This window comes from Amphiprion ocellaris, chromosome 23, assembly GCF_022539595.1.
Source record: "Amphiprion ocellaris isolate individual 3 ecotype Okinawa chromosome 23, ASM2253959v1, whole genome shotgun sequence".
NCBI lineage: Eukaryota > Metazoa > Chordata > Actinopteri > Pomacentridae > Amphiprion > Amphiprion ocellaris.
In genome coordinates, this window is record NC_072788.1 from 3,740,518 (window position 1) to 3,752,576 (window position 12,059).

Consider the following 12,059-nt stretch of genomic DNA (forward strand, 5'->3'; position numbering starts at 1 on the left):
CCCATGCTAACAGTTGTTCAGAGGATTACTGACATGTTTCCAAATAGTTTTGATTCATGTACTCTACCGTTCAAAGGTTTGGGGTCACCCAGACAATTTCATGTTTTCCATGAAAGCTAACACTTTTATTTATGTGCCTTTCCCACCATTAGCTAACACAATGTAGCATTAGAACACAGGAGTGATGGTTGCTGGAAATGTTCCTCTGTACCCCTATGGAGATATTCCATTAGAAATTTCCAGCTAGAATAGTCATTTACCACATTAACAATGTCTACACTGGATTTATCATTCATTTAATCTTATCTTCATGGGAAAAAAACTGCTTTTCTTTCAATAATAAGGACATTTCTAAGTGATGGTAGTGTATTTTCCATAGACTGCTTTATCCTGTAGAGGGTCAGTGAAGCCTATTATGGCTGACCTGGGACAGATCAGTGGTTCATTAGAGAGCTAACACGCTGAGACAGACAACCATGCATGCTGGGGCCAATTTAGAATCATCAATTAACCTAATTAACCCACAGTAGCTCAGGGAGAACATGCAAACCCCACATAGAAACAAATCCGACACAGTGCTGCCATGTAATCACAATGACTAAGATGATTCTAACTATACATGCATTCATGTTTTTCTTCACTACATTCGGTCTTTGTCTTGCTTGGTTGTTTCTTCCTGTTTCAGGCTGCTGTGTAACGCTGATAGGAAGGAAGTCACAGTGAGGTAATTCACACTTAAAGTGTGCTCAGGCTGCATTGGACTTCACACTTCTGCATGTGGTAAATACAAAGGAATTACAAAAATAAGCCTTGTTTATGTCCAGCTTCAAGGTATTTATTGATATTTGAGTACAACGCAAGGATCTCATGTGTCTCAATCTTCTATCCGAGTTCCAGCAAGAAAACTGGCACTCACAGTCCTCTCAAAATGTTTAACCAGTCAGTGTTTGTACCCACCCAGTTACCTTCTTCTGCCTCAAGAATGTATCTGATAGAGATTTTACAAGGTTGGCTCTTGCATTAAGCACATACTTGAAAATTCAGGCTGCAAGAAAATGGCCTACAAGTTCCCACAGTGAGAAATGGCCTAAAATTATAACACATTATAACTGGCACAATTGGAAACAACCACAGCCACATTTTCTACATGCTGCTTGTATCACTCTCTCATCTCCTTATCCTTCGTCTTCATCTTCCTCTCGTCTTTGGACCGATCTGGGATTGGATCTAGTCAAACCTGGAACATGACATCATTCAGCTCCATCAATGACAATCTAGTGCTACTGCGTGGTTGAGAGATGTTATCATTATAGTTGAGTAAAGTGGTACCTGGTGTGTTCTTCTGAGCTTTAGTCCTTAAATAGAAGAAGAGGCAGCAGAGGGGTGTGACAAGGAAGAGGATGGGCAGACACCTCACTAAGTAAATGTACACTTCTGGAAGGACAGCATCTGAAATTCATCCAGAGAGACGGTTGATCAGGTACGCACAGCTTGTCATTGTCAGTCATGCTTGAATAACTATTTTGCGTTCTGAAAATGGCCCTGAAAGAGATTCTACGAGGCCAGCTCTCACTCGGAACATTGGATTACCCTTCATCTGGAACTGTTTTCCAGACAAGGGGAATTTAAATCTTAGTTTTTGTTGTGGAAACATTGAAACATGAAGCTGGTTCTTTAAACTGTTCCCTCAGGAAAATTCCCTAAACGTCATTCTGATTACCTAGCAACATGAAAGTAAAGAATGTAAGACACACCTGGACAGATTTAGTACAATATCGATACTAACAATGAACTTGTGGAATACATTTTATAGCTAGAACAAAACCAGGCAATCAATCAGGAGTCTGTTTGTGAATACATTAAACATATATTAGACGATCCATTGCTGCAACAGCTTGTGAGGCCACTTGTGTTTTTGTCACCTACCGTCAACGTTGTGGTCATCTGAGTCATAATCTGTGCTCTCTAAGGCCACAACTGTGACCAATGTACCAGTTCCATTTCGGTCCACTTGAATTGGTATGTCCACAAACACTCTGCAGATGTATCTCCCTGAATCATTTCTTGTGATGTTTGGAAAAATCAGACGTAAACAGTCATTTGCGTCCTTTTTCAGAGATCCTTGAGTTTTATTCTGCCAGATTTGCTTCTTGATTATGGTTCCATTCTTCAGCCAGCGCACCGTCACTCTTTCGATCTTCTCAGTCCAGCAGCAGGTGATGTTTACCATCTCCCCCTCCATGACGGAAACATCAGGACTCTGGATCACAGCAAGTGTGTCTAATGACACACCTGTCAAAAGACACATTTTATGGTAAGAAGTACAAAACATTGCACCAAATGACAATTTTAAAGAACATACACAACCTAAGAATCATAAATACATCCCAAAATGATGAAGACCAAGAACCTAAATGTCACTTTTAGATATGCTGGTTCTCCACTTACGCACCTGCCTCATGGAACAGATTTAGGACAAAGAGTTCCTTTGTCCTAAATTACTGATAATCTTCAACATTTTGAAGGAATGTCATAAACTGAATCTGGTTTTTGGTTACATTTCCAACTAGCTAACAAGAGTCAAAGTAAAAGAGAAAGTGTTGCTTGTACTTTTGGTTTCCTCCATTGGTCAGATAAATAACAAGAATGGTTATGAGTACTAGAAGTCAGGAGGTTGTCATTGTCAGTCATATTTTAGCAACTATTTTGCTTTCTGAAAATGGCCCTGAAAAAGGTTCTACAAGTCTGGTTCTAGCAATCGGAACAGGTGATAAGCCTTCGAAACATGTTGCTTCAAATCGTGAAATATCAATGACTTCCTCACACGTCTTCACTCAAGGCCAACAACATTAGCTCAGAGACATCATCAGAGAAATTTAAATGTCATGAATTAGTCTTGGAATCTTTTTTTAACTGATCAAAGTTGCATTCATCGAGTTTCCACTTTCAGACAAGATTCATTTAAAGACACGTTCATTCGTTTAGTTCCTCTGTGTTTAGCAGCTGGTCACCGACTTTGTTTCTACTGATGTTAGCAAGATCAAAACACCGACTAAGAAATACTATAAAGCCATAAATTCTACAGCCTGTCTAATCCCCCCCCCCCCCAAAAAAAATATGCAAATTTGGCTTTGCTGAAATTCTAATTTTTAACGGTAACATTAAAGGCACATGATTGCGCAGCTTTAAAGGGATGCTATTTGAAATCTAACGATTATTATTTTTCTACTTACTCCAACATAAGCAGCCACAGAGAGTCGTGAGTAGCAAACTGCTCAGAAGAAGCTTCATCATTCTAAATAGATTCACTGCTGAGGACTGATACTTTTAGAGTTTCTGACAGCCAACACACACAAAGCAACACTGAGCAACACCCAGCTCTATGGGCGACTTCAAGAGAAGAGTATTAAACCGCAGACCCTCTTCCTGCCCTTTCAGGTGTCTTAAAGCCAGCTCTGCCATTTTCTTCTGTTCTGTACAACCCTGGCTAACACAGTTTTAGTCAGTTTGCCAAGCAGAACATCAAATGCTTCTAAAACCAAAACGGTGATAGTTTCCTCAGCAGATCAGATTGTGTTTCCACTGTTTTCTCCCACTAATTTTTTCTGTTGTTTGTCCCTGTTTGTTCCATCTGTTTGTGTCTCAGACTGTATATAAAAGATGAATGCCACCTCTGGATCTGCTAATCCAACGTGGAGATGACTTTAAACTGCGTTATTGCAACTAACCAGCAGGGGGCGACTCCAAAAGAGGTCTGATTAAATAGAAGTCTATGAGAAAATGAAGCTACTTCTCCTTTGATTTGCTACCTCAGTAATCATTTTCTTTACGGGTTTATAATCTCAATCACAAATTTTAAGTCTCTGTCAATAAAGCATGATGTTCATTTCGTAAATTATGGTTCCTTTTAGAAGTAGACGATAACACACGCTATGTTTAGGGTGGGGCTAATTATTATTATTATTATTATTATTATTATTATTATTATTATTATTATTATTATTATTATTATTAAGCCATCTTTTTTAACATAAAGATAAAAGGAAGTAGTTTTATTCTCATTTTGCAGATTGTTTCTTAGACTTTACATTGTCAGGGTGCAGTCAACATGCAGGATGCTGTATTTTTCTATCAGGTCGGCTAAATGGAGGTGGTCTGGTGCTCTGCTTAGTGTGATGAGGTAACTTAACAGGAAGTCTCTCAACTACAAACCGCTTGTTGGTCAGTCTTCAAACACAGAATTGACAGCCATTTACTGTCCATTTTGTCTGTGATGTGCTACATCTAAAGAGACAAAGACTGTTGCAAAATCCCCAACCAACCAATGAATTGTCTTCACATCAGCGGACCTCATCATATTGCCATTTTAAGTCTCTGGGCTGCTCTACGGTGTGGGTTAAAAATAAAGTTAGCTTATACTTTATTAGGACCAATTCAGTGCAGAAGCGAAGATACTTCTACGTGCATGCTAATACAAAACACCATTTAGGCTACACTGATGTCTATGTGTGCCCATAGCGATGTAGCTTTGTGTATGCAGTTGTAAATTTAATTAGCTTTTCTGTAGTTTGTAGGTAGAATTATGGGTAATTCTTTGCTGATAGGTGATTTTTCTTGTTGACCACTTTGATATTGTTTATATTATGAGTACCTACATGTCACTTTTGGATATGCTTGTCCTCCACTTATGCACCTGCCTCATGTAACTTTGTCCTAAATTACTGACAATCTCCAACATTGTGAAGGAATGTGGTAAATTGAATCTGGTTTATGGTTAAATTTTCAACCAGCCAACATCATGTCGAAGTAAAAGAGGAAGTACTTTATGGTTTTCTCCATTGGTCAGATAAATTTACATTCTCCAGTCAATGCACTCAACATTACATTCTGTTCAGCTATGCATAAACTCATTTTCATGACATATAGAGTTAAATCAGGAAAAACTTTATTCGCAGTGAGGACACTTGACAACAGCTGAAGAGATATTTTATGATCGAAGAATGTTGGTGAAGATATTGATGGATATGTAAGCATGAGATAGTCTTCTTAATTGAACTTTAAGCTGAATTTCAAGAATTATTAGGCATAAAAATTTACAAAACTCTCTGATATCTAATTTACTGCCATTAAAATGGCAGTCAATTGGACAATTTAAGATACTATAAGTAACTATAAGTATAGTTAAGTTACTATAAATATGCTTTTTAATTCACTGAGGTTTATTGAGTGACACATATGTACACATTACAAGTTCTACTCACATTTTCAATTTTTAACTGATGAAATTGTCACTCAACACATGTAAGCAAACATTAATATCTATGCAGATGAGGTCGCCTCGCTGTAAATGTAGCTACACGTTAAATAAATAGTTTTAATGTCTTTATTATGATCTGTTTTTTCTTATATTGGTGTTCAGTCATTTCATCCTGTTTTTGAGGTTTCTGCTGTTTGTCAGTGTTTAATATGATTTCAGTAAGAATCACACATGACCTTTACTTGTGTCTTTCTCAAAGGACTGCATTGGAAATTAATGACGTTAGTGGCTTATATTTCTTGTGAATGAGTAGGCGTGAAAAATGTTAAGACCTTCCACCTGCAACTTTTGTGCTTTCTCACAGTCACATTGCAGCTGTTTTATGTTGTCGTTCACATTTCAGCTCTGTGGTGGAAGAAAATATTCAGCAACTTGCAGGTAGAAGTAGCCAGTTTCAAGGTTTGAAATTCTAAATTGATCTCCACATTATGATTGTGATTTATTGAGTTTTCTTTTAAAATGATGCACACTTTTTTGGGGCTTGTTTTAACTCGTGGATAACGAGTATTTCTGCCCATGAAATACCTCAAGTTATAGTGACAAGAAATTTTAGATGTTTGAAACTTAAACAGTGCAGAGATATTTAATTTCACTATAACACCATTTACACCATTAAATAGCACAGTTTTACAGCCAAATGGTCACATTTCCATCTGGGAGTAATGCATGAAAGCACAGTCCACTGCATTACCAAAAGTCCATATTCAGTTTTGTGCATTTTGATCACTTCTTTGATTACTTTTTATCATTTCTGGTTTTCACCAAGGCCATTCAAAATCCATAAAAACATTGGTTTTTACAATAAAAGCCTTCTTTGTGCTTTTTCCCAGTGAGAATTCACAAAGAATGACTTTTGCTGCCATCTAGTGATTAAAGGTTTCTGTTCACCTTCCCTGCACTGTAATTCAACACAGTATTACAATCGAATTAAATGCCGAGGTACCTGTAACCGCTTGCTATGACCACATCACACTTTGCTCTTTACTCTGCCTGTGGTTTGAAGGTTAAAAATGCCTCCTGTAAATACGACTGTGGCTTTAGCTGTGAGTATTGTGATGACTACAGGGCACCTGAGGTAAAACTGCTGGCAAAGGAAGCACTGTAGTACCAGAAATGCAACAACTTGAACCAGTTATTTCCATCAGAACCAAAGATCATAGAGAGCTTGTTGTTGGGATTCATCACGGAGATGGTTGCTGAGTACATGACGGGCCATATTCAAATGTCTTCAAGTGCCACACTGTGGGGGGAAAAAAATCACAAAAGTCATGGTAGGAAACCAAAAGTGAATTCTGTGCTGGCAAGAATGTGCAAGAAAAATCCCCAAATCACCACCATCCAATGGATCTCCATGGATGACTACTAGGAAGGACTTCAATCTTGCCTCGGCTTGGAAACAGTTCACCTGGTTTTCAATTCCATGGACAGATGAGGCAAAAATAGACTTGTTATGAAGGATGTAAAAGAAAGGAGAAGCCTTCAACCCCAAGAACTTCAAGCATGATGGTGGGAATGTAACGCTTTGGGGGTGCTTTTCAGCCAATGTCCTGAGAAACAAGGTTGCCGGGCAACTTTGTCAAAGTAAATGGCATCCTGAGAAAAGCGGACTACATTGAGATTCTGGAGGAAAACAGCAGGAAGTCTGCAGGAAAACCTGGCCAGCAGTTGGACCTCGGCGTCAACTCAGCAAAGATGGTTATTTGACCACCTCAGAATCTGTTGAAACTTTGTAGGAACCATCTTTGGCATCTGAAACTGACATCTCGCCATTTTTTAAAGCTGAAATTCCAACATTTTCAGATTCTTTTTACCAAAATTATCAATAAATCTTTCACAAGTTGGAACAGAGGTTAGGGTTTTGGAATGAAATGCTACTTTCAGATGTCCATATCTCTTGAAGTATACCTCCTTGAGTCTTCGAATTTTCAGGAGATGTTCACAAGTTCCTTATGAATGGAGAGAATGCAGCAAATTCTGTCAAACAAGCCTCAGTTTTGTGCTTAAGACCTCTCAGATTCAGGATTTGTTCAAAAATATAAATATATCTCCAGTACATAGAATCTATTTGATCAATATTATTGTGAGAATACTGTCTGAATGTCATTACCGATGCCTAGAAAGCTTTCATATGTTTCTAGAAATGGGAAAAGTCATTAATTTCCAAATGGCCACATGGACATCTTGAATCATGGGTAGGTTGATGAAATTTTAGATAGTGAGAGATGGAAGTACCATCTACTTGTGTGCAAAGTTTCAATATCCTTCCATGTGGCCTTCATGCTTCCATTCACCTGAATCTTCTGAACGTATCCTGAAGATTTGAAGACTCTAGGGCAGTGTTTCTCAACTGGTGGGTCGCGACCCAAAAGTGGGTCGCGGGGCCGTTTTTGGTGGGTCGCGAGCCTTTTTCTAAAAAGAGAGAAAAATAAAGATGATCCAATTTAGTGGCGAGTCATTGTAGTTCCCCTCCGCACCCGCAGGGGGTCGTCGTGTCAGCAGCGACCGGTGAGGACACTCGTATTACTGTAGAAGAAACTGCATGTTTTCATAGCAACAGCAGCATGGCTAAACGCAAGTACGACAGCGAGTACATTAAATATGGATTTTCCTACATCGAAGACAAAGGAGTCCAAAAGCACGCATCTGAATAAACTTTTCGAGCGGTTTAGCGACTACTTTCCCGATAAACAACCCGAGGACGACTGGGTGCGCGACCCGTTTGGAATAAACATGGAAAGCATCACGTTGCCTAGCAGCGATGAATGTCAGCTGGTGGAGCTATCATGTGACCGCACTCTCAGAAAGAAATTCACAGAGGTAAGCCTTTCCCAGTTCTGGTGCAACGATGTGATGAGAGAGTATCCCTCCATTGCTAGTCGAGCTGTAAAAATCCTCCTACCATTCAGCACCACATACCTCTGTGAATGTGGCTTCTCAGCTCTTGTTCAGCTGAAAACAAAATACCCAAATAAACTGAACATTGAGCATGACCTCAGAGTTGCTTTATCATGCATACAGCCAGATTTTGAGACTCTTGTAAAGGCCAAAAAGCATCCTCAGCTAAGCCATTAGAACTTCATGTAGTTCTGCAGTACTTTTATCGTGACTTGTGACTTTTGTTTATTTGTAAGTGCTTAAAAACACACTTTTCTTTCAATATTGCACACTATTTTTTTCCCCAAATATTGACTTTCAAATATAGTTAAGCCCTTTGAAAAATGTTTTATTGTGTTTACATTTTGAGATTGATCAGAACATTAAGCATTTCTTCACTTTAATAATTTGTTGAATGCACTTCATCAGTTTTCATGTTTTGGACTCTTTTGCACATATTTCTATACATAGTTTCTCCAGCTACAACAGCAATGTTGCAGACTTGTGCAGTATTATGAGAAGCTACTGGTTTTGTTGAATTGCACTTTTTTTGTAGAAAAAAATGCACTTTTATATATCCTGAGAACTACTTGAGGCTATTGTTCTACTTGTTTCAAAGTCCTCAGTACTTGAATTAGTATTGCTGCTTGATTTTGAGTTGTTGTGAAGTACTTGAGTTCAGGTTTAAAAGTTTTGTCTTCGAACGCTCAATCAATAAATTGTTGATTTTTGGAGAAATATTGTTTGGGTCACGATTTGTCATTTCAGTTTTATGGTGGGTCCCAGGCCCAGACCAGTTGAGAACCACTGCTTTAAAGTATAAAATGAGTTTAACACCCCCGGCTCTAGCAGATATAGAGCACAAAATTCAGTTCAGTTCCCAGATTACACCAGCAGAGGGCACAGAGCACCACTGAAAACACATCTGATGTCTCTTCTTCTTTTTTTTTTAACTGGGACATTAAATGTTCTACATCATGGAAACTTCTGCTGTGACATCAGGGCGTGGCGCCACAAAGGAACGACAAGTCAGACGGGTTTATGAAGCTCCTCGTGTCCTTTAATCGAGTTCCTTTTTGGGCTTATGTGATCTTCAAAAGAGGAATCTGATTTTAAAGATTCTTTCTGCACACTTTCAGGGTGGTAAACCTCTCTCAGGAAATGGAGCTGACACTTGTGGCACCATCTCCGTCCTGTGTTCGTAGAAGTCACAGCACAGCAACCTTCTATGAAGACGTTAACAGAAATTCTGCATTGATTTTTGTACAGGAAAGCATTTTTGCTCATTCACCTGTACTTCACAATAAGTGCTTCAGAGAAATACGTAAATATTTAATGATTGTTAGACTTTATGGGTGATTTATTGAAAGATAAGACAGATGTCCTACGCACTTGGAAAACCTGCACCTGCCCTGAAGGCCCTGTTCATAATTTTGTGCCATCTGGTTGGTCGTAATGGAGCTTAAATTTTATTTGACAAGGTGCAGCACTGAAATAAACTGATAAGGACCTTCCAGAGCTTGAGGACATGAAGAGGCCACATTTGTCAAAGTCCAGCATTTAAATATCACACAGATCTGAGCAGAAACAGGGTTTGATCAAAGCCCAGCAGCTGATTTTGATCGTTAAAAAGAAGCTGATTAACCATTTAATGTACAAAATAATGTTTTGATACATTAACCCTCATATTTTCCTCATTTACAGGCACCAAAAAATATTGTCTCCTTGTCTGAAAAAAATCCAAAAATTCAGCAAAAAATTCCCCAAATTTTTGAAAATTTGCAAAACCTTGAGGGAGAAAATTCCAATAATTCCTTAAAAGTTTTATATAAGAAAATATCCTCCAAATCTGGCAAGAAAATTCTTGTAAATATTTTCATAAAATGCGGAAAAATCTTCAAAAAAAATCCTAAAAATATCTATAGTGATTCCATATATATCAGTAAAACTTCTAAAATTTTCAGGAAATTTCGCTGGATTTTGGTTGATTTTTATGTGAATGTTCTCAAGAAACATTTTTAACATTTCTTTTTTTCCACCAAAAAATGTTCAAAGATGTTCCAAAAATGTTAAAAACGTGGACATCAGAAGTTTCACTGTGAAAATATTTTTTTCCCTCACATTTTCAAACTTTAAACCGGGTCAATTTTGAACTGCAGGACGACATGAGGGTTAAAGTCACAGATTAAACACCTAAAAACTCTGTTAAAGTTACTTTCTGAACTATTTTTTCCATGAATATTGAAAAATAGCAACTACGAGTGTGTTTTCTGCTTAGGGAACCCTCCAGTTGTCCTCATGTACAGACACCAAAAAATATTGTTTCCTTGTCTGAAAAAAATCCAAAAATTCACCCAAAAAATTCCCCAAATTTCTGAAAATTTGCAAAACCTACAGGAAGAAAATTCCAATAATTCCATAAAAGTTTCCCTTAAGAGTTTTATTTTAAAAAATCCCCCAAATTTGGCAAGAAAATATTTTCAAAAAAAATTGTAAAAATCTTTCCAAAAAAATCCTAAAAATATCTAAAGTGATTCCATACATATCAGTAAAACTTCTAATATTTTCTTAAGACTGTTCACAAAAAAATCAACCAAAATCCAGCGAATTTTGCTGGATTTTGGATGACACGAGAGTTAAACTGAGTCTTGTGTGTTTTGTGATTTGGAAACTGCTGCTGCAACTGTTACTGGATTACTGCAGGTAGCACTAGTTTGGAAACTAGATTGTAGCCTAATTACCATCAAAACCAGAACAAGAATCAGCTTTATTGCCGACTAGTTTTTCACATGCGAGGAGTTTGACTTTGGTGCAGTACGGTAAATGAGAATTTTAACCCTTGTGTTGTTCTGCGGGTCAAAATTAATCCGTTTTAAGTTTGAAAATGTGGAAAAAAATATATTTTCACAGTGAAACTTCTGATGTCCACATTTTCAACATTTTTGGGAAATCTTTGAACATTTTTTGGTGGAAAATAGAAATGTTAAAAATGTTTCTTAAGAACATTCACAAAAAAATCAACCAAAATCCAGCGAAATTCGCTGGATTTTGGTTGATTTTTATGTGAATGTTCTTAAGAAAATATTAGAAGTTTTACTGATATATATGTAATCACTTTAGATATTTTTAGGATTTTTTTTGAAGATTTTTCTCATTTTTAAAAAAATAATTACAAGAATTTTCTTGCCAAATTTGGGGGGTTTTTTTTTAAAATAAAACTTTTAAGGGAAACTTTTAGGGAATTATTGGAATTTTCTTCTTGAAAGTTTTGCTAATTTTCAGAAATTTGGGGATTTTTTTTGCTGAATTTTGGGATTTTTTTCAGACAAGGAAACTATATTTTTTGGTGCCCATAAATGAGGACAACAGGACGGTTCAATGAAACACAGAGTATTCTGATAACCTATTAATTGGTTTGGGTCATTTTTAGGGTTACTCCAGCATATTAAATATGAATATTGTCTGCTCAGCTATTAAATTGATCAGCAAATATTGTGACGTCATCCTGGGCTTCGAGAAATCGACATATTTTTAAAATTTATTAATTTTACCATTTTTAAAATCAACGAACTAATTTATTAAACCCGAACACAATAGAAAGATTAATCAGCATTGAAAATATTTGTTATTTGCAATATTATAGCATTGTTTCTGATGTTTGGACCGAAATAAACACGATTAATGGATCGGTTTGATATTTAAAATAAAATAATGATTAAAAAAATACACCTGTTTTTCAATTATCCATATCTAATGTGTTAATTTCATACATGAAGATGATATTTTAAGGCTTTTAAGTCTTTTACATGCGATAACAACATTTCAGTTGGGAGACGTACGCCCTGCAGAGGTACGACGCTTGACACGT

The 12,059-nt window shown here is 37.1% G+C and overlaps 1 protein-coding gene across 1 annotated transcript; it reads right to left on the reverse strand.

Moving 5' to 3' along the window:
- Positions 1–781: 781 nt before the first annotated feature.
- Positions 782–3,652, reverse strand: LOC129347231 (uncharacterized). The gene is made up of 4 exons (XM_023291527.3): positions 3,234–3,652; positions 1,927–2,292; positions 1,330–1,449; positions 782–1,237 (listed from the first exon to the last, which is right to left on the reverse strand). The coding sequence occupies exons 1-4, from the start codon at positions 3,292–3,294 to the stop codon at positions 1,176–1,178; spliced, it is 609 nt and encodes a 202-aa protein (XP_023147295.1). The 5' UTR covers positions 3,295–3,652; the 3' UTR covers positions 782–1,175.
- Positions 3,653–12,059: the final 8,407 nt, after the last annotated feature.

Excerpts from the sequence above, each read along its gene's own strand:
- LOC129347231 (XM_023291527.3), bottom strand. The coding sequence starts at position 3,294 with ATGATGAAGCTTCTTCTGAGCAGTTTGCTACTCACGACTCTCTGTGGC. Across the intron at positions 2,293-3,233 it reads CTGTGGCTGCTTATGTTGGA|GTGTGTCATTAGACACACTT; the intron begins GTAAGTAGAAAA and ends GTCTTTTGACAG. Across the intron at positions 1,450-1,926 it reads AGATGACCACAACGTTGACG|ATGCTGTCCTTCCAGAAGTG; the intron begins GTAGGTGACAAA and ends GATGAATTTCAG.